The sequence below is a fragment of the Callospermophilus lateralis genome, chromosome 16 (assembly GCF_048772815.1).
Source record: "Callospermophilus lateralis isolate mCalLat2 chromosome 16, mCalLat2.hap1, whole genome shotgun sequence".
NCBI lineage: Eukaryota > Metazoa > Chordata > Mammalia > Rodentia > Sciuridae > Callospermophilus > Callospermophilus lateralis.
The window spans coordinates 80,611,732-80,633,927 of NC_135320.1; the positions used below are offsets into that span (position 1 = coordinate 80,611,732).

Genomic DNA, 22,196 nt, shown 5'->3' on the forward strand with positions numbered 1-22,196 from the left:
TTGATGTGGCTGTGTCCCTATAGGATGCTGTTTTTAAGTCCTCTGGGTATAGTCCGAGGAGAGAGGTAGCTAGGTCAAATGGTGGTTCATTCCCAGATTTCCAAGGAATCTGCATACTGCTTTCCATGTTGGCTGCACCAATCTGCAGTCCCGCCAGTCAATGTACAAGGGGATACCTCCTTTCTTTTAACTCTTGTGAGTTAAAATCTCACTGGGCCAGGGGTTAGCTCAGCAGTAGCACATATGGCCTAGTGTGTACAAGGTCTTGGGTTTAATCTCCAGAACTTAAAAAAGAAGAAGAAAGAAAAAGAAAATCATATTAACATAGTTCTGTGCAATGTATTGTTTTGTTAAACTTATTTTTATTTAAAAAAAAAATTTTTTTTTCTCAGTGTGAAGTAGGACAGACAAGGCTGGACTCTGAGGAATTAGCAGGAAGCAGGTTTATTAGCTGCAGCCAGGTCCAGAGGTGTGGGCTTTTGCCTAAATCCATTTGTCCCTCTGAACCCCAAGACCAGAAATCTTTACAATTTCTTACTGATAGCGCTGATAGTTCAAGAACAATTATGAGTAGGAGGAAAGGAGCTCAGAGGCTCACAGTTTGCAGAAATCTACATAAAAGATTTTTTTTTTTTTTTTTTTTTTTTTTTTTTTTTGTAGCAGGTAATTAACCCAGACCCGAATAAACCCGGAAAATTATTTCTTAGGAAAGGGAGATTTCTCCCTGGCCAGCTGATTTCCAAGAAACCTAATTAGCAACATTCACTTTTACCCTTTGGATTGTAAAAGACTTTCCCTAGGATCTAACTACTTTCTTTTGAAGTGTAAACGCCCTTTGAAGGCTTCAGGCCTAAGTCTCCCTTATCACATTCTGCTTTTGTAAACACACTTCCCGCCTGACAACTCTTACACATAATCATATAGAGTTTAAGACAGAAAATTTATGACACTAGATAGCCCATAGACGTTGTGAAAAGTAATAAAGGGGGGTTCAGCATCTGGAGTGCTGATCTCCAGGCCCACGACCAAATTTAGTTATTGCAAGATAGAGCAACAAGAAATAGGAAGCTTAACTACATTTGAACTTCTTTGCAGAAATTCTTGCTGATAAGCTTAATTAAGATGCTCTGTGAAGGAGGAGGTGCCACTACAGGTTATGCGGCCAAATCTTGCTGGGAGTTTTGGTCTCTATGCAGGATGTGTGCCAGGTAAAGAAGCAGGAGTTCTATTACTTTTGCTTTTAAGTTGCACTTCCCCGGCGGGAGGAGAGTGGGAATGGTAACACCACCAGGCCAGTGAGACTTCCGGCTTCCAGGGCTGACTCCCTCCTTCCACAGCTTCCCTGAGTAAAATGCAAGGGAGGGACTCAGAGACCACTTGGAGTTTGTCCAGCGGCAGGACCCCGTGACTCCAGCCAGCAGTTCCCACAGTGGATACACCAAGCTCTGGAAAATTTAACAAGGCAAAAGAAGTCCCACTCCTTTACTGTGGGACTCTATAGAGTTTTTGCTATGCCAATGTGCCTTGGCCTAACGCCAGGTGCCTTGAGATAGCTGGTGTGCAGCACATTTTGCAGAATGGCATTCTTGCTGCACTTGGGGGTTCCTCTGTCCCACCTTGGACCTATACCTTTGCTCCAACCTCTCATGCTCTTGTCCTGAACAGTGAATCTCTTCATAAAGAGGGACTCTTGTAGGCTGGGAGTGTGGCTCAGTGGAAGGGTCCTTGTTTAGCATTTGCCAGGTCCCGGGCTCAACATCTACAACAACAAAGAGGGCCTTTGCTGTCCTCCTGTCTGCCTCCAAGACCCACCCCTACCAGCCCTGGACGCCTGAGGATGAGATGCCCTGCTCTCTGTGCCTCCCTCATGAGCCAGGGACAGAGCCACGTGGCCAAAGAGAAGCAGCGACCACCCTCAGGGAGGTGTCCTGGCCCACAGGTGCTGCAGCTGGTGGCAGAGGAGGACAGCTGGGGTAAAATTCTATGATTAGCCAGACTCCAGCAGGAAGGCAGAGTGTGTTAGCCAGCCTTCCATGACTGTGACAAGATGCCTGAGAAAAACAACTTAAAGGAGGAAAGATTTATTCTGGCTCATAGTTTCAGAGGGTTCAGTCCATGGTGGGCTAGCGTCACATTTCTGGGCCTGTGTATATTTCTGGGCAGAATATAACCGTGGAGAGGATGTGGCGGAGCAAAACTGCTCAACTCATGGCAGCAGGGAAGCATGGGGGCTGGGGGTAGATAGGGATAAGGTATGGTCCTCAAGGGCCACAGCCCAAAGAACCAACCCTCTTCAACCAAGTCCCATTTCCTACAGTTTCTACCACCTCTCAGTAGTTCACTCATTCATTCACTGAATCCATAAATTAGTTAATTAATCCTCTGCTGATATCAGAGTCCTCAACATCCAACCACTTCCCTAAGCCTCACCTTTGATGGTGCCTGGGGACCAAGGATGGCTGCATCGGGGACCAAGTCTTCTATACATGAGCCTTTGGAGGACATTCCAGGTTCAAGCCACGACACAGGAGCATCTGGTGCTCTGCCATGCTCACCCCATCCCTCCCCACCCCTGCAAAATGGAGCTTGGGTCTGGCAGGGCCAAAGAGCAGGGAAGGAGCAGAGCCTTAGCACTTAGACCTCAGCCAGGAGTCTAAGGCTCAGCCTGGCAGAGTAGCTCTGGTGAGGGACCTTCAGTCTGGCTCTGAGCCTTCCACCTGAAGCCCAGGGAGGAGAGGAAGAGGAGGCAGGAAGGAGCTGTGTGCGCGTGGAGGAAGGTGAGGCTGAGCCCCAGGTGTGGCATCAGCTCAACATCCATTGGTGAAAAGGAGATTGAGTGCAGAGATGCCCAGGACTGCCCAGGTCACCCAGCAGGCAGGACACTGTGGCTCGAGGTTGCAGCATGCTTGCCTCAGGCCCACCTGGCTCTGGCCTGGCTCTGTATTAACGGCATGAACAGCCTCAGCAAGACTCACCAAATTCTCATTATTAACCACCTCTCAAGGCCATGACAACAGGGCACAGTGCATGTGAAAGTCCCGTGTGAAGTGAAGCCACCTCCACCCTGGATGAGTGTTTTGGGGAAACTGAGGGGGCAGAGTGTAGAAGACAGGCAGCTTCCCCAAGACCATGCAACAGTGCCAAGGTGACATGATTTCTGCCTTTCAGAACTTTCTAGGCCAGTGTCTGGGCAGGGAGGGTCATAGCCATCCCAACACCAGGCATCTCCAGTCCCAGTCTCCATGCAAGACAGGATGTTGCTGACCTTCCAATGGCCATGGGTGCTGTCAGGCCTGGCTGTGAACTGTTAGGCGAGGGTCCCGCTTTGGATCAGGATTCTTCCTGAGGTAATGGAGGTTTGATGTCCTGCTCCATTGCCACTGACAGCTGTGCAGCTTTGGGCCGCTTCTGCCCCCTCTATGCTCCAACCTTCTATAAAGTGACCCTCTGTGAAATGAGGATGGTACCCATCACTAGCAAATCATGTAGAGAGGATATTTTAAATTATACGTAAAAGCTTGGAAGAGCTCCTGGCTGCTGGCTGTTGTGTGATGTTGATATTCACAACAACATCACTCTTTCTGAGGGAAGTTGCTCTCTAGGGTAACCAGAGACTTAGACAAGCTACCCTTAACTTCACCTTCCTGAAGCATTCTTTTGGCCTATTTCCCCATCTGTAAGATGAGAGAGATGGACTGAACTCAGGTCTCACCCAACTGTACCCTTCAGGGATTCTATAGAGTGCAGGGTGGTGGGGGGAGTGCTGAGCTGAGAGAGGAGTCCTCAGCATAGGACCAGAGGCTGGGTCTTGCCCCCAGAGACCAGGGCTTTTTCTGTTGTCTTCCTTCTGCCTGGGCTTGCTGGGTCACTCCCAGCTTCTCCTTAGGACAGGGTTTCTTCTCACAGGGGGTTTCCCCAACAAGGCTGTGTGTTTATGTGTATGTTGGGGGCATGGACACTGAGCAGGAAGAGCCCAAAGGCATGGCAGGCCACCAGACCAGGGTTTAATCCCAACATCCTGCTCTTATCCTCTTCCAAGCAGAGCATACCAGACAAAAGTAGAACTCATTAAGACAGAGTTCATGAGACAGAGAGATCACCTGGTGTGGCTCACACTGAGCAATATCATCTTACATGTTCTCTTCTAATGATAAAACTTAGGATTAAAACAATGCTCATTGTAAAAAAGAAAAAAAAAAAAGAAATGAAAGGAAAAAAAGAAAACATGTAAACATTTGAAGTTCTTTTCTCTATTTTATGTAGTGCTGGGGATCAAACCGGGGCTTGGGCATACTAGGCAAGAGCTCTACCGCTGAGCCATACTACTAGCCCTAGTCCCATACCCCAGATAAAATTGGTATCAACATTTGGGTGTTTATCTTTTCAGTCCTATGCATATATATGAACTACCTGCATAAAAATTTGAAGATAGATGTATGTAAACTTGCTAAAAATGTGACATAATGTGTACATGCTAGTGAATTATGCCTGGTAACATGAAAACTGAGCTTCAGGCAAGGAAATCCTTGCAGACCTTGTAACAAGTCCTGGAGAGAGAAAAGAGGCACCGTGTCACACTTTGTACCTTCAGAGTCTCCTCAGCCTAAATAGTGCTAGCTTGGGCTCCTCTCTGTGGGGAAGCAAGAGTATGGATATTCTTCACTCACATTGTTCACGTGGTTCAACCCATCAAACCAACCCAAGTCTCTCTTTGCATATTGCTCTTATGGGATCAGAAGTCCCCTTTGTTCTAATTAAGAAGTATAGTGAGGCAGCCACAAGTAATTGAAAAGAAATTCAATGTCTACTCACATGTCTCAAAGACACTAGAACTCCTGCATGTGATCTAAACTAAAGTCCCAATCCCCGTCACCTCCTCACTTCCAGCAGTCCTCCAGTTCCACTGGTCACTCCTCAACACGACCTCTGGCCAGCCCCTCACCCCACTTTGTCATTCAACCTGCCCTTTGACCTTCACCATTCAGACTGACCTGTCTTCTTTCCCAACAAGAATCTGTCCTTTTGCACGGGAGAGAATGAACAGTAGCAATGAAAGTCTCTTCACTGTGGTGAAATACTGATAAAGGTCATCCCAGTGCACATGATATTTGAAGAAAGTTTGACTTTTTTCAAAAGTAACCTTTGCCTGAAATTACAAGTGATCTTCATGTGAACCAACAATGGATTTATAAAGTCAAGTTCATTATGGAAAGTAAGTTTCCTTTCATCTAAGTTGGAGAAAAATCATGCAAGGTTCTGAAGCCAATGGATATGAGATGAACTTGGCCTTATCATCAGTAGCAGGTGATCTGAGGTTTCTTACTTCTCTGAGTTTGCTTCTTCATGTTTGTGCCACTTGAAGAGCATGTTACAGAACAAGCAGCTCTTCAGTAAAGATGTGTCCCCTCATCTCGGTAGGGCCTCCCGGAGAGCCCACCTCAACTGTGCTCAGAGGAGGTTACCTTTCAGCAGGAAGGCCTGCTCTCTCCAAGAGGTACTAGCTTGGGGCTTTCTGAGGAGGTGACATAGAGGGGCTGCTTGGCAGCCAGCCACTGAGGCTTCAATATAGAATTCACTGCTCAGTGCGTAGATGCCACTCCTGAACAGCTTCCTGGACCTCCCCAAAGAGAAAATGGTGTCACCTCAGCAAAGGTAGGTAGGAGTTGGGACTGTAGGGTTTTAATTTTTTTTATGGATAGAGAAGATGGGGTTCAGGGAAGTCACAGAGTCAGTTAAGGGCAGAAAGGGGTGCAGAGGTGTGTCCCTCTATATTTGGCTGTGTCATTGTCCGTCCTTCACACCTCTCACTCTTCCCAGCTCCTCAAAGCCCCTAGAGAAATGTCCCTGTTCCCAGACCATACCAGCCAGAGCCTCTGTGGGCAAAACCCTCAGCCCCCAGAAAAGGACACTATTATGGAGCCTAGAAGTAGCCCCCCACCCCACAGTCTGCTCCACCCCAATGTCCCATCTCCACTCCGGACCCCGCTCTCTTACATCCTGTCTGCTAGAGAAGTCAATGGTTCTGTCTTCAAATTACATCCTGTGGGCACTTCAGGATGTATTTTGAAGATAGAATCATCAACTTGCCACATTATTGCAACCACCTGCCAAAATTCCTAGCCTCCATCATAGCAATTGTTTAACTGGTCTCCCTGAGCCTGTCTGTTCTTGGCAGGGCAGTTGGAATGAAGGGTTTTAATTACATCAGATCATGTCACTCCTTGTCTCTGAGCTCTCCAATGTCTCAAGAACAGCCCAAACTTCCCAGGGGCCATAGGCTTCCCATGATCTGACCCATGACCCCTGCCTGCATCATCCTTCCTTTGGGATCTGCTCCAGCCCCTCCTGTGCCAAGGCCTCTGCACCTGCTCTGGGCTGTGGGACACCTTCCAGATTCTAACAATTGCCTGCCTTCCTTCCTAGCTTGGCTTGCATGCTTTTTTTTTTTCTTTTTTTTTAAATTGGTTCTCTTTAGTTATATATGATAGAATTAATTCTGATGTAATTATACAAACTTGGAATATAACTTATTCTAATTAGGACCCCATTCTTGTGGATGGACATGATAGTGGGATTCACTATGGTGTATTAATATATGTATATAGGAAAATTATTATGGATTCATCCCACTGTTTTCCTTTTCCTATCCCTGCTTCCTTCCCTTCATTCCCCTTTGTCTCATCAACTGAAAACTATTCTTCCCCTCTTCCCCCCTTATTGTGGGTTAGCTTCCACATATTAAAACATTTGACGTTTGACTTCTTGGGACTGGCTCATTTCACTTAGGATGATAGTCTTCAGATTCTTCCATTTCCTGGCCAATGTCCTAAAGTCATTCTTCTTTAAGCCTGAGTAATGCTCCTTAATGAGACCTACCCTCCCTCATCCACCCTGGGAAATTGCAAACTCTGTCCTGCCCAGCACTCCTAGCCTACCTAGAATTTTCAATAGCACTTAGTGTCTTCCACCATATAATCTAGTGATTTATGATGTCAAGGTACTGGGAACACAGCTGTGCAGGGAACAGGTCCTATTCTTACAGAGCTGACATCTGAAGTGGGAGAGGGGGCAGGCATTAAACAAAAATCACACCATCACTCCGCTAATTCCAAGTGTAAGGCACATAGTAAAGGAGACTGCCAGGAAGACAGAACATTCTCAGACTGAATGTGCCCTAGGATTCCACTTCACCAAGCAAATTGATCATATAGCATTACTCCCCCCAGGGAGGGCATGGGGGCACCAGGAAGAATAGATGGAAGCATTATACCCAAAGGTCTCAAGATCTTCCCAGGGAGGGTTAACATAAGATATGGACAAACTGCTTTATGCACCTTAAAATATAAAAGTGGACTCACCTGCATGCTTACAGGTAGTGTTAACTTTCAGTTGTGAAAACCTGATGTGTCAGCTTCAGAAAATGGTGAAACCAAAAGTTCCACAGCAGTGCCAAATCTCATGTATTCCTCACAACCACCTCACAACCACTATTTTCTGTTTTACAGGAGAGGAAGTTGAGACTTCAGCAACTTTAAGGAGCCGCCAAGGCCATAGAATTTAGTTGGATGACCCAGGCCTATCTAACTTATCTCCATTATACCACAGATTAGTCTTTGAGAGTTTTTCAAAACGAGAGAGAGAGAGAGAGAGAGAGAGAGAGAGAGAGAGAGAGAGAAAGGAATATGGATAGATCCTGCTATTTTGTTCAACAACTGCCTACCTACCTACCTTACCTCCCTTCAAAACGAGAGGGGAAAAGATCCTGGTATTTTGTGTTAATATTCAGATTGGATACTAGAGAACATATGGCTTCCTTGATCCCAAGTGTCCTCTCTGTGTACCCGAAAATTGGTGCTTCTTACCCATCATTATTGTCCTAGGATACAAATTATGTGTGCCTCTTATTTACTAAATACTTATCAACAGAAAAACTGCTTGTGAATGTGCTAAGGCAACATATCATATATTAGAGCTTGATGTTTACAATAGTTGTACAGGCTGTAGATATATAGTTCAATGGTAGAGTGCTTGCCTAGCAAGCACAAGGCCTTGAGTTCATCCCCAACACTACAAGAAACAAATTGCAAATATGCAGGTAATCTCCTGCCCATTTAGAAAACTTGTTATCACACAGTAAATTTTTGTTAGTAGTTACAGTATCTTTCTAAAGGATTAAATTGCACAGCATTGCTAGGATTGGTGATGCACTCATGCAATTCCAGCTATTTGGAATGCTGAGGCAGAAGGATCACAAGTTTGAGGCTGGCTTGGGCAATGTAGGAAGACTGTCTTAAAATGGACTGGGGATGTAGCTCAATGGTAGACAGCTTGCCTAGTATGAGACTATGGGTTCAATCCTCAGTACTTGAAGAAAAATGTGCAGAATTACCTAGCATTAACTAAATAGTTAGAACTAGTATGTTGGATACTGTGGATAAATGAAGAACAATGCATATTCATGAACACGATATCTGAAATTGACCACAGTAAGTACTAACACCGAGCATTTATTACATGCACAAGATGTAATGGACATAAACTAACATAATCCTTGTGGTCACCCTAGAGAGGAAGGTTTTGTTTTGGTTTTGGTACTGAGATTGAACCCAAGAGCACTTAACACTGAGCCACATCCCTAATCCATTTTTTTTTGATAAGGTCTTACTAAGTTGTCTAGGGCCTGGGTAATAAATTACTAAGGCTGGCCTTGAATTTGCACTCCTGCCTGCCTCAGCAGAGTTACTGGGATTACAGGTGTGCACCACCATACCTGATGTGAGAGGAAGATGTTAGGATTATTTCATTTTATCAATAAGGACATGAGATTTAATCCAAGCCAGGGAGGCCAAACACTGGCTAAAGTACTTTCACCTTTTCAGATAGCAAAGAAAAGACAGGTGTTGTGTGTGACATGGAAATCAATATTAGAGATCATATGTTTCAGTTCTCATTTTATTGGTGAGGAAAACAGAGCTCCTAAGAAGTGACAGGACTGGGGTCTCCCGATTCAACACAGACCTTCCCATAAAGATTTTAAAGTATGTTCTGTAAGGGATTACTTTATAAGAATTTCTGGAATTGCCATTACTGCAACCTCAAACAGAGCTGGAATGGCATACTAATTCAAAAGACCTAAATTTGAGCACAAATGCCAATTGTTCTTAGGACAAGTATAATATGTAAAACAATCTTTTATTAGCCCCAAATATCTTATTTTTTAAATTCAGTATTGCAGATTGAACTCAGGGAACTCTACTACTGAACTATATCCCCCATCCCCACTTTTGAGATGGGATCTTGTTTAAGTCACCCAGAATGCCCTTGAACTTGGGATCCCCCTGCCTCTCAAATCACTGGGGTTACAGGTATACAACACATACCTGGCTAGCCAAGAACACTTTTTAATCCACATCTTTTAAAGTGGGAAAATGACCAGTTACATGTCACTGATTCACATTGAGGGATGCAGAAATGGGACAATGATTAATCGTAAGTATAGTTGGTAAATGATGCAATGCCTTACCTCACTATGGTGAGGAGAGAGGCATGAGGGCTTGCCTATGAGGTAAGAGGCAGCCAGCTAAAGAGTGATAAAATTTACCTACATCAGAATGGGGCCACGGCTCTCCCCAAAAGGCAGGGCAGACCCTGCCAACTAATCCTGGCCCTCTTTCCTAATGAGTCTGTGCCCAGCCCCATGATTATCCATTCAAATGGCAGATGCTAGAGATGAGATGTGGCAGGTAAGAAGATTCCTACTTGCTATCTTTAGGCTATCTGAACAGCAATATTAGACCCGAAGCTGAAACCATCTGGCAGCAGGGATGACTCCTTTTATCCCACAGCAGCACCATGCTCCTAGTACTTGAGGTCTTCAAATAACCTGCTTGGTAACTAGGGGAGGGATGAGCAAATTCTGTAGAGGAACAGTAAATGTTTTTGTCTGAGGACCACAACAATTCAATTCTACTGCTATAATGCTAAAGTAGCCAAAAATAATATATAAACAAAAAGTGAGGCAATGTTTCAATAAAATTTTATTTTGAACACTGGAATTTGAATTTCATATACTTTTATCATGCTACAAAATATTTTTTCAACCTTTTAAAAAACCATTTATTATTCTCTTTTCCAACCTTTCTTTAAAGCCATTCTCAGTTCACAGGCTATACAAAAATGGATGTTGGGTGAACAGGCCCACAGACCAGTTTTTGCTGACCCCAGGGCTAGAGTTAAGGGATTTTTCCCACTTACTCTTCCACATGCAGATTGTGAACTATATTACCAAATAGACCACAGCAGTATCACTACCTCTATTTCAATCATTATTTATTTGTATCCATTCACGCTATTCAAGCATTCTCTTGGCACCTATTCAAATTTGGGTACTGTGCAAGTTCCTCCTTTGGGTCACTGAAGGACAATTAAGACGTGGCTCTTCTCTCCAGACATTATGCTTCTCCTAGTATCAGAAAAGACACCCCAAAGTGCAGTTATATTTCAGAGGTGTTCTATGAGATACTTGTATTAAGTTCTTAGGCAATAGTAACAAATTACCATATACTGGGTGGCTTCACAGTCTTAGAGAATAGAAGTCTGAAATCAAAACATCAGCAAGGTCGGAAACTTCTGGAGGCTTTCAGGGAGACCCTGTTCACGACTCTCCTAGTTTCTGTGGCTCCAGCAATTCTTGAGTTCCTTGGTTTGTAGATACACTGCTCACCTCTGCCTCCATCCTTCCATGGCTAGCTTCTGCTTTGTGTGTGTTTCTCGTTCTTTTCTCTTCTAAGAACTTGTCATTGGATTTGGGGCCAATCTTAATCCAAGATGATGTCATCTCCAAGTTCTTATTTTCATTTGAAAATACCCTTTTTCCAAATGGAGTAATATTTATAGATTCCAGAGAGATGTATTGGGGGGTGTTACTATTCAACCCATTACAATATTCTTAGAAGATGCCTAGAAAGATGCCAATATTATCCAAAAAGTTTCATGAAGGAGGTAACATACACTGATCCTTGAAAGAGAGTTGGTATTGGTCAGATACAAAAGGAGGAGAAAGAGGAAACCAGGTTCAGGTTCCAGACAGATCAGAATTATGGACGTATGTGGAGTGATCTGTGAACAGCAAGGAGTTGAGCGCGGCTGCAGAACTGGGTGTGAAATGGGAGAGTATCGGGCAGGTGGCCAGATAAGTCAGCAGGAATTTGGTCAGGAAGGGCTGTCTGTGCCATGACCTGGTGGATGAATCCAGAAGGTTTTGTGGGAACTGCAGTGATGTTCTTCCATGGTTACCTATTTTAACTGTATTACATACCTCAGATACTCTTCATTACACTACTGCCACATTAGATTAGACAACCTTCAAGCAGCTTCTCCCAACCAAGAGATTCAGATTGCATGATTTAGGTTTTATGACCCTTAAACTAAAAAACATGTTAGTGTTCTACCACCACTGAGATCATGGCCTTTAATTGCCTCCTGGGAAGTCCCTCTTCTATTCACTCTTCTCCCAGTGTTAAGGGCCACTCCTCCTTCCACACCCCATGCTTCATGATGCTGCCCTTGCACTCCTGAAACCGAGAATCAAGCAAGCGTGCATTTCCTTCTATCACTATGTCCATGAAGAATAAATCAAGAAGAGAAGGCAAGTTAATGACAAGATCCTGGGCTTATATACACAGCAGTTTTAAAAGCGATTAAAATGATGTACATAGACAATACTAGAGACCCAATTGTCTATACCCTAACAGAAGGAAAAATTATGCAATGTATATATGCATTCCATAAAACTATACATGGGGAAAACTTCACCAGCCTAAAAACAAAACATCAGTAAACCAAACCACACTTAGAAAAATGAAAGCTGATTTTTATTTTATCATCAACAGCCATCCTTTAAACATGAACATGCATACGTAATATCTACGCACACATCACAGTTTTTAACGTTAGTTAATAAAGGTTAAACACACAACATACATCCTTTAAAAAAAGTCAAAATGCAAACTTAAAACTTTAAACAAAAGTCTTAACTAATTTAAAAAAAGTTTTGTGTTGGGTACCATTTGTACAACACAGTTAATTTAAACATTTTCATTTTGGCTGCACATGAAAAAAGCGGCAGTAGAAAATAAAGTCATTGAAGTTTTTTAAATAGCAGAGTAGGCAGTTTTGCCATGCAGGAGAAGCAATATTAAATATTAGTTTTCAAAAAAAAAATCCACATTTAAAAATATTTAGTTCAAGTCACAGAATTTTTCTCAGTAGAGAACCCAATGCAATGCATAATTAGCTGCCTTAGATGGCCTGTTTGAAAGGACAACGTCCCCTCAGAGTATAACTTTACTGATTTTGGCACAGAAAAGAAGTCTTAAGAACAAGAACATGATTAAAAAAGAGGGAAGAGGAACCGAGGAAAGAAATAAAAGCAAGAATAAATGAGATAGTAATTGCAATCACTAAAAAACTGCATTCTCAGTCATTGCAGAATACTGTCTTCTGTCTACAGCAGGTGCTTACTCCAGAACAGTTATTGCAGCATGGATTTAATTTGCTTGGAGGTAGTCTCATCATTCAAATGTTTTGTTGTGTACCTAAAAGAAAACCTTGATCAATTAGGGAACTAAACAAAATCCACATCCAGTTCTATGATTACAACAAAATGAGCAATTGGTCAGGTACATCTCTCACAAGATTATTTAGGCATTCTCATTGCACTACCCAGTTTTGGTTGTTCACCACCTAACAGAACAGCCAATCGCTGTTTCACTGAATTACAACTACCTTGCTGAAATGATTGGTTCAACTCACAAGTACACAACTGGCAACCTTTCTCTCAGAGGAAAGTTAATGGTTCTATTACAATGGCTGGTAAATTAGGGCCCAAGTCTAATCCACTACCTATTTGTGAATGACCTGTGAGCCAAGCATATTTATATTTTTTTATACTCTGGATGGCTAGGGGTGGAGAAACAGATCAAAAGAATAGTAATATTTGATGTTAACATGGAAATTATATGAAATTAAAATTTCAGTGTTAACATAAAAAAATTATATTGGAATATACTGAGTTGATTAATTTATGTTATTATCTATGGTTACTTTATTGCCACATGGCAGAGCTGAATAGCTGTGACAGAAACCATGTGGCCCAGAAAGCCTGAACTACTTACCTCCTCTCTGGTCCCTTACAACTCTGTTCTATTCTGTACTAAAATAGCTCAAAGACTATAGCTCACATCCCTAAAAAATGTCTCAATTCTCTTTAAGTACCTTATTTCCAGGCAGATACATTCCACTTGAGCATGCAAATCCAAACTAAGAATCCCCCAACTAAATGGTGAATGAAGATTCACCACAGGAATCCTAAGGATTCCTGCTACTTAGGATCAAGACAGATGCCCAAGGCTTGATTGGATTAGTAACAATGAAGACAGATATGCAATATGAGTTATATTTTGGAGATAATTCATAAAAATTAATTTGGTTTAAAAGAATTTCATATATAATCTTTTTAAGGATTAGATCATTTTAAGCAAGTTCACAGAGATGATCCTTCTCTGTTACAGGAATTTAAAGTCAACTGTGAGGTTTATTTCAAATAAATTAAAAAATTAAAGTATTAATTTTTGAATACTTTACTCACAGAGATCTTTGGAGAGGCAAAGAGACAGACACATGCTTAAAAAATACCTAACATTAAGTTTTCTTTATGATGTCACTGAGAAATGACTCCTAACCTGTTCTTTTATTACAGAATAAACACCAGAGTAACTGGTACATAACAGAGGTTCTATCAATATTTGTGGTAGAAAGAAAAGGTAGGTTGCCAAGCTAGCAAGAAAAACCTATAGAGGAATATTTATATTAAATGGGTAGTAATTTCATAATTTCATATATGGCAAAGACTTAGCCCTTCTATTCCATGTATGCAGATAAAGTATATAAAGCTACACATGATCCTCCTGATGTCAGTAAACAAAGTTCTGATATTCAACTCTTCCCTTCTGTTTTTTTTTTTTTTCTATTTCTTCTATGTTGGAAAAAAACAAGCAATGTACACAATAAATGTATTGCAGAAGCATTAGAAATATTTCTATGCAATATGTTGTGACTTTAAAAAAAAATTTTTTTTTTTTGGTTGTAGATGGACACAATAACTTAATTTAATTTTTATGTGGTGCCAAGGGGTGAACCCAGGGCCTCACACATGCTAGGCAAGGGCTCTACCACTGAGCTACAACCCCAACCCCATGTTGTGACACTTAAAGAACTCGAGTGTTTTCCTCTATCTACCATAACACAAATCTCTCTTCTGTAGATGTGACCCTGGCTTCTAGCCATTCTCAGCTGTCCCTGGACAGAGTTAGTCTACATCACTATTTTATTAAGAAAAAGCCAATAATAACAAATGTATGTGAAAATAACATTATGAAGAGTCTGTTGTTCTTTCCCTTTGTGCATAAAAACAAAGTCCTTTTCCAAGTGTGTATGACTTTTCTTCTGAAGAAACAACTATTATTTACTTTTATTCTTAAATTTAATAAGCCACTCATCTACTACTCAACCTCTCATGACTAAGATATTTGCTTCCATTTCTCCACAGGTAAAATGTACACATGACCTGTTACTTTCTCTAAATAGGAATATGGCAAGCTGTAGATACTGTATAATTACAGCAGAACAGTACTCAAAATATACACATGGACACAGATGCAATTATACTTCCATTTAAAATCTTCTGGTCATTAATTCTTTAAAGGAAAATTCTAGTTTATAAGGTTCTAAATAACACTTGCATAATATATTTTTGGGGTTCTAAAATACTTCCTTAACATTATCTCATTTGCTGAGTGTAGCATATTGTAGGCTGGGTCAAGTTAGTTTAAGCAATGTTTCTCAAAATATCGGCCAGGGTGTTTGTTTAAAATGAAGTGCCTGAGTCCAATTCAGACCTAATGAAAGAGATTTCTGAAGGTGGTGACTTGGGAATCTGCATTTTTCACAACTGTCCAAGTGATCATACTAAAGTTCAACACATGATAAACCCGAGACTTAATGGGACAGCATAAAGTATTTGGAATATCAAGAATGAAATCCTGAATTTGAAAACAGGTTCCAATATTTACTAACTGTATAATCTCTGGTTCTTCAGAACTCAAGATAATTTTGAGCTCATATAATGGAGATACTGTCAATATTGATACCCACCCCTATCTAAGTGAGCTGCAAAAAATACTCTTATACATATATATGAAATTTCACTATCAATTTATGGTGCTATGAAATGGTACTAACCATAACCACTACTACAAAGCGTCCAAGTATAATGACTAAGCTTACATAACTTCCCAGGTGAAAAAGAAAGAACATACAGAATACACTAAGAACCAAAGAGTTCAAGAATTTTCTTTATCACAAAATTCTGTTTTCTAATTTCCATTTGGAAAGAAAGCTTAACAAAGCTAATAGGTGCCTTCTGCCTCCAAGGAGGCTAACTCCTCCTCCTCCCCTCCTCCTTCACTCCATCCTTCCCTTACCAACACTGCTCTCCTTTGTCCTAACTCTAAGGAAAATGGTACCAAATTACCCTTAAAAATCTAAATAATACTAGATTCTAGGTTTCTAACCTAATATTTGAAGCATACTTCCTTCAAGGTGACAAAATAACCAAACCTCCTAGATCTCAATTTCCTGTTTTAACAGAAGACTTCCTTCTCTTGCTGCTTCAGAGTCAGACCCATCAGAAAAAAAAGAACATGGGGGAACCAGGATGAGACAACAGGGGTATCCAGAAAAGAACCAAGAACGAAAAGAAAACACTGGATTGGTAAAAACCAATGAAGTATGTGCTATAAAAACCTCAAGAGAAAATTCAAAACACGAGGCTTATGGTTAAAATAGCTTTACATTATAAAAAGTTTAAAACTAAGCTCCTAATCCTTCTTATGTTCATTTAGAATAGATCTTCTTTATTCAGGCAGTCTTTGCTTCTACAGCACTTCCCATCATCTTAATAAAAGCAGTCAAAGCTTCTACTCAGCTGAAATGGCAGAATCCATACTATTCACATTTGAAACATTTTTTCTAACCTATTTCTTCTATACATATGTTTGTGTACATACACACCTGAGAGCATTTAGAAGACCTTCTACACTATTAGGAGGTTGGTCCTTAAGAACTTTGATACAGCCTTTCATCTAAGGAAAAAAAAAAAACAAACAGAAAAACCAAAATACGTTTTTTTTTATCTAACATTTATTTTCAAAGCAATAAAACAAAATAAATCAGGACCACAAATAATTTAGAACTTGAGAGATTACATTCTAGAAACAGCAAATTATTCATTCTTTTTATTTAACGTTTATTTTTTAGTTGGACACAATATATTTATTTATTTTTATGAGCACTGAGGATCGAACCCAGGGCCTGCACATGCTAGGCAAGCGCTCTACCGCTGAGCCACAACCCTAGCCCGAAAATCTTCATTCTTAGAAGAAGAAACAAACACACACACACACACATACACACACATCCCTATACCTAAGTGTTATTTTCAGTTTGTCAGTAAGACTTAACTTTTTGAGAACCAAATCAGTCAAACTACAAGTACCACCCACGCTAAGGAAAAGTGAACTGTTTGCTAAGGGAAGACTTCCTGGAAAAGATGTTAAGTAGCAACTTAAAGGACAGAATTGTTATGCTAGCAAGGAAAAGAGGCACTTTTGAGGCCTCACAGCATGCAGATGGCAGCCAGGAATTTTGCAGGTCTTGCAGGACTGAGAAGGGAGTCATAGAGACCATGCAGATGGTCAGGCCAGGCACAGGGACTCACTATAACTGTTAAAAAGGGGAATAGCTCAAAGAAGGTGGCCCTTAAGATTAGCCTGGTTAATGTGAAAAAGAACTTGGGAAACCAGAGAATGCAGGTTTAAACACCTCACTCTACCATTCATTAACAATTCTATTACTTCATTTCCTTATCTTTAGTTGCACTAGTAGTGAAGAGGAGATAACACCTATATCCTAAAGGGATTGTCAGTGACACAGGAAAACAAATGCAAAATTCCTGGGACATGGTAACACACAGTAAGTGTGAACTTATACTAGTCAGATTTTGACAAATGAAATGTGAGAGGGTGACAAAATAAATTTTATATAATTACTTATAAATAATAAGTAATTGTTTTCTCTAATAAAATAGAGAAACCAGAAAAAGACTTTTTTTTCTAATATAAACTTTTACAAAGACAATGAAAGTAGAATTCTGGCTATAATCACAAATTATTATGAATGGAAAGGGGAGAGAAAATAAGTAAACTCTTTCACTTTTTTCTTGGAGTCAACACTGCTGACTTCTAGTATATACTTTGAAAAGAAACATTTTCTTTGAAGTGGTCTTTGGCCAAAGGAACTAAAGGACATAATTTGAAAATTTTGCTTATTTGATTATTTATATTGCCAAATATGTACAAGGACCCTATGGAGACATTCTACAGACAATACATTCTCCTTCAATCACTAAATTCCACTTGTAAATAAGCTACCAGAAATGTGGCAAAAGCAGAAAACCCATCATTATCACAGACTATAATTAGGTTCTATGAGAGTCCATTGCCAGCTTTTTAAATAAAAGCCTGAGGTTTTCATGTAAGAAATTGTCTGGAATTGTATAAAACAATGTGTAACTTACATCAATTTTGGAAGTTTTGGCAAATGCTCCCACTGGATGTACATGGTCATAGAGTATTATGACACCCACCATTACCCGCAAGCAGAATGACACTGTCTCTTCATTTGTAAATCTGCTTCTATACTCCCTGGAGGACAGAAGAGATGAGGCACATCACAAAACTCTTAGCTGACTTCACTTTCAGTTGATACTGACTTCTCCCTTTATTCTCTAACAGGGTTGTTAACATTAAGCCCTTTTCTCCACAATGAGGTCCCCAGAGAGAAGAAAGTGGTGGAATAGTCACATTTTCTAGTTTCCATATGCACCTACCTTAGTATATTAACCCTTCTGCTTGACAGGCAGTGATAATTTTAGAGTAATCAAAAGTAGCCTCTGAGTAACAGTTTGGGGATAGATATTACACAATAACTACTGCCAATAATATGATGAAAAGTCACCAGCTTAACAAAGCAAGTTGGTTTGCTATTTTAGAACCCAGCTTGATCTAAATGTATTATCATAACACTGGGTTTGAACTTTACTAAAATTTAACAATATTCTCCTCTCATTTGGGAAAAAAAAAAATGAAAAAAAAAAAAAAATGGTAGGCAGTATGGCATAGCAAGAGAGCATCCAGGTCCAGCCCAGGGATAGCCAGACATGTGTGGGTTAGCCATCATGCATGAAGTCCTTCATTTCCCAGGACCTTGTTTCCTAATGTGAGGAGGAGGAGGAGGAAGAGGAAAGTTGTCTTCCTGCTTCATGTGGTTTTTCCAATGAGGCAGAGAATAATATTTTTAAAAAAGTACCACCAAAACAAAAAAAAGTTACCTAATAAAAAACATATTATTCAAAAATCCAAGAGGGATTCTTTCTGCTTGTTGACAGGAAAAAATTCTCAGAAAAGAATTCAGGTTCAAGTGTAAAGAACTAATAGGAGAGAAAGGGATAAAAAGCTCTCTGGCAAAAAGGCAAGGTTCTTTCTAAACAGAAATAAACAGTTTTTATAACAGGTGTAACTAGAGCTTTTCCCTTACTCCCTCCCCTGACCAAAAGTCCACCACACAATTCCTGCTCCTAAGAGACCAGTTAATTAGTCTTCCTAGTGTGGGGTATCTGGCAACCGTACATATTTAAGTATGTTCTGAAATACTAATCATTTCAACAGTATTGTCGGAGTGAAAAGGTCAGCTAAAATACTCACGGAGTTTCCAGCATGACTCTACATACACTAGCCATGGTGCTTAAACAGTCTGTGGTATTTTCTATTGGTAAATTTTTATTCTGTAAGTGTGAGAACAAGAAAATTGACAAAGTTATTTAACAATAACTTAAAACTTAGCATAATATGAAAAATTAGCAACTTTATTATTTAGCTCCTACTCCTAACTTTCTAAATAATGCCCTAGATTCTAAGCACTGGCACTGTTCTACCAAACTTGAAATACAGCTGTCCCCAAAAGTGCTTACATGCTAGCTGAGGGAGAAAAAGAGTGGCCATGCAGATACGGGCTGGAGGCTCAAATGGTATTTGAATTTTATCCTAAGGGTATTAGTAAGTCACATTTTAAGCTAAGAATGGAATAGTTTATGTTTCAAGATTATCTGCTGCTATACAGGGAAAGGACTACAGTGGGGCTATAAGTGAAAAACTGAAGAGCAACTGCAGCTTGGATGCAGTGATCCAGGTGACAGGGTGGTGGTTTGATCTGAGTAGGTAGCAATAACATGGATTAGATTTTCAGATTCACAATATACTTTTGAGGACAAGTCAAAATGACTGGTTGATAAGATAGATGTGGGGACTGAGGTAAAGAAAGGAATTTAAAATGATAACCCCAAAAGTTTTGTTTGCACAGTAGTACTATTAATTGAGAAAGGCAAGAATGGAAAAGGACAGGGTTGAAAAAGACAACCAATAGTACAATTAGGCCATGTAATCACTGTGGTATCTACTCTACCTCAATGAGAGACTGCCCACAGGTGGGCAGACCTGTGTGTGTGGGTCTCAGGGAAAGGTTAGGATTCAATGTACACATTTGTGTGGAGAAGGTATTTAAAGTCATGAGACTTGCCGCGATCATCATGTCTGCAATAGGTGGAAGAGTGTCAGTGCAAAGAATACTTTCCTAGGCAATACTTACCTCTGATACAAATTTTGTTGTAGCATCACTTAAGGTTTTCAGCATGGGGGTTGCCTCAGCATAAAACAAAGACATTCGATTTGCCAATTCATTATTTACTTCATTTTCTCCTTCTGCCTGAATAAAAAAGTAAAGAGTGCCTGATATTAGTTTATTAATTATTAAATATGAAAATATTTTAAAAGGACTAAGACAGAGTGCCTACCTCATTAACATTTATTAAACTAATAAATACCTCTAAAAATTATATTTCAAACCCTCACATATGCAAAGTACTTATGTATTGTTTAAAAAAATAAAAAAGTTACAAATGATAGTAAGCAGTTTCTTTAGAAGATTAACCTCTAAAATATCTTAAATGATATTAAAAAATTAAATACAACCTTGTTGGACTTTCTACTACATACAAGTAACTGTTCTAAACGCTATGGAGGATAGAGAGATAATTATGAAAGTATATCCTGTCCACCTGGCTAAAAGGCAATAGCAGAAAAAGGAAGTAAGAAAAATACTGAGTTAGATTAGAAGAAACTAAGAAGGCCTCATAAAAGAGTTAGACTTTTATAATGATGATAGATGAGCAAGGTATTCCTAACCAGCAAAGAGAAAAGCATGCTTTCAAATGCCCTGGTGGAATAAATTTTAGCAAAATCAGTGTAACAGCAGGACAGCAAGTAGCAAAAGATTTAAACTGGGGTTGGATTGTAGAGTGCCATAAATGCTAACTTAAGCTCCTATTATCCTTCCAAATAGAATGGGGAACCACATAGAGTGTTGGAAGAACAGCAAGTTAATTCTTTAATGAAATTTAACTCATGACAGTAGGTGAACTGTATCACAAGTAAGAAGACTGCAGGTCAGAAATAAGTTATGCTGCTATAGAATGACCATATAAGATTGGGAAGTGGGAGCTCAATTGGGATAAAAGTGGCAGGAGATGAAAAGGAGGATGGGGAAGAAATCTGAAAGATATCTCATTTGGAAACTATTGGCTTTACCTATAACAACTGAGTGAGAAACAGTACAAAGATGTCTGTAATGTCCTTTGTCCTCTAGTCATGGCAAGGATGACTATAGTAAGATTGGGTGTTTTAATTTTATTAAAAAAGTCAACTTCACATTAGGAACTGGTCTATATATAAACCAAACTGATGCAAAAATCCAGATACTTCATAGAAGAGAAATCATTACCTCCAAAGCAGCAAAGCAGGGCCTGTCTTAGAGCGGTTATTTCATAAGTACTTTCCAATGAAAAAAATTAATGGCTCCATTGCATTTTTTTTTTTTTTTTTTTTTTTAATCTCTTTCCTCCTCACATAGTTATAGCATTTCTCTGCTAAATTACCTATCCAAGGTTAGGGTTGTTCTTTGAAATTTCTCTATTTTTTATACCAATGTAGATTCTCAAAATACAGAAAGCAGAAGATAATATTTTCTTCATGTCTAATGTTTTACTTATGGTATTAAACTCCTTAAGAAAAAAGAGCACTAAGCAGCTTTAAAAAGGAGAATGGCAAGAGATTAACAGGCCTAAAGAAAACAGCAGAACCAGGAGCAGTGGCCCATGCCTATAATCCCAGCAATTTGGGAGGCTGAGGTAGGAGGATCCCAAGTTTGAGTCCAGCAAAACACTGCCTCAGAGCAAAATAATAATAACAGCTAGGGATGTAGCTCAGTGGTAACGTGTCCCTGGGTTCAATCCCCTGTAACAGGAGGGGAAAAAAAAAAAAGGAAGAAAAATAGATGACAAGCTGCACCAGCCAAGGAACAGGCCCAGAAGCCGTTTTTCTTCAGTCACAATGAGGTGTAGATGTGCTAACAGTCCATGACCTCACTCTTCTCTCTTGTCAACATCAGTTATTCTCTTAGTACAGGTCAATTTCTCTCCAGGAGTCTTCCACTCCAAGAATATGGGGACCAAAAAATCTCATACACTAATGTTAAAAGTTTCTGTACAGTTAAAATGAGAATACACAGAGAAAGTTATAGTATCAATATTATAGAGACAAAAAGCAATTTTACTAAAGTAGTGGTGGGAGTTCAAAAGACTAAAAAGAAAAACAGGCAAAAACCACATGGTTTGCTACTATTTGCTCTCTCCTCCCACAGCTGTGGTTGTCCATAATCACTAACTTTAACACTTGCTGTATGAATGAATAAAAAGAATAAAATTAAAAGACTGAGAAAAGAATTATTCTTACCAACCCCGTAATACAAAGCATTAACTTACTGGAACATTATTAATCCTCATCCGACTCAATGTTCTTCTATAGTAGCTGAAATCATTCTGTATGGCAGGATTTGTCATCTAAAGAAGATATTTATGAAAGAAAAAATTGTTATGAACCAGATACTTATGTAAAATTTAAGTGAAA

The 22,196-nt window shown here is 39.9% G+C and overlaps 1 protein-coding gene across 12 annotated transcripts in view; it reads right to left on the reverse strand.

Moving 5' to 3' along the window:
- Window positions 1–10,061: 10,061 nt before the first annotated feature.
- Window positions 10,062–22,196, reverse strand: part of Cyrib (CYFIP related Rac1 interactor B) — a 141,748-nt gene continuing 129,613 nt past the window's right edge. For 10 of the 12 annotated variants that reach the window (XM_076835756.2, XM_076835745.2, XM_076835753.2 and 7 more), the window contains 6 exons: window positions 22,052–22,129; window positions 19,822–19,938; window positions 18,882–18,961; window positions 17,696–17,822; window positions 16,132–16,202; window positions 11,857–12,596 (listed from right to left, as the gene is read on the reverse strand). In XM_076835756.2, coding sequence (XP_076691871.1) covers window positions 12,533–12,596; window positions 16,132–16,202; window positions 17,696–17,822; window positions 18,882–18,961; window positions 19,822–19,938; window positions 22,052–22,129 — 537 coding nt within the window. In that variant the 3' untranslated portion in view covers window positions 11,857–12,532. Of the gene's footprint in view, window positions 11,615–11,856; window positions 12,597–16,131; window positions 16,203–17,695; window positions 17,823–18,881; window positions 18,962–19,821; window positions 19,939–22,051; window positions 22,130–22,196 lie in introns of those variants that run through there. The other 2 variants (XM_076835749.2, XM_076835747.2) reach the window with 2 other exon arrangements.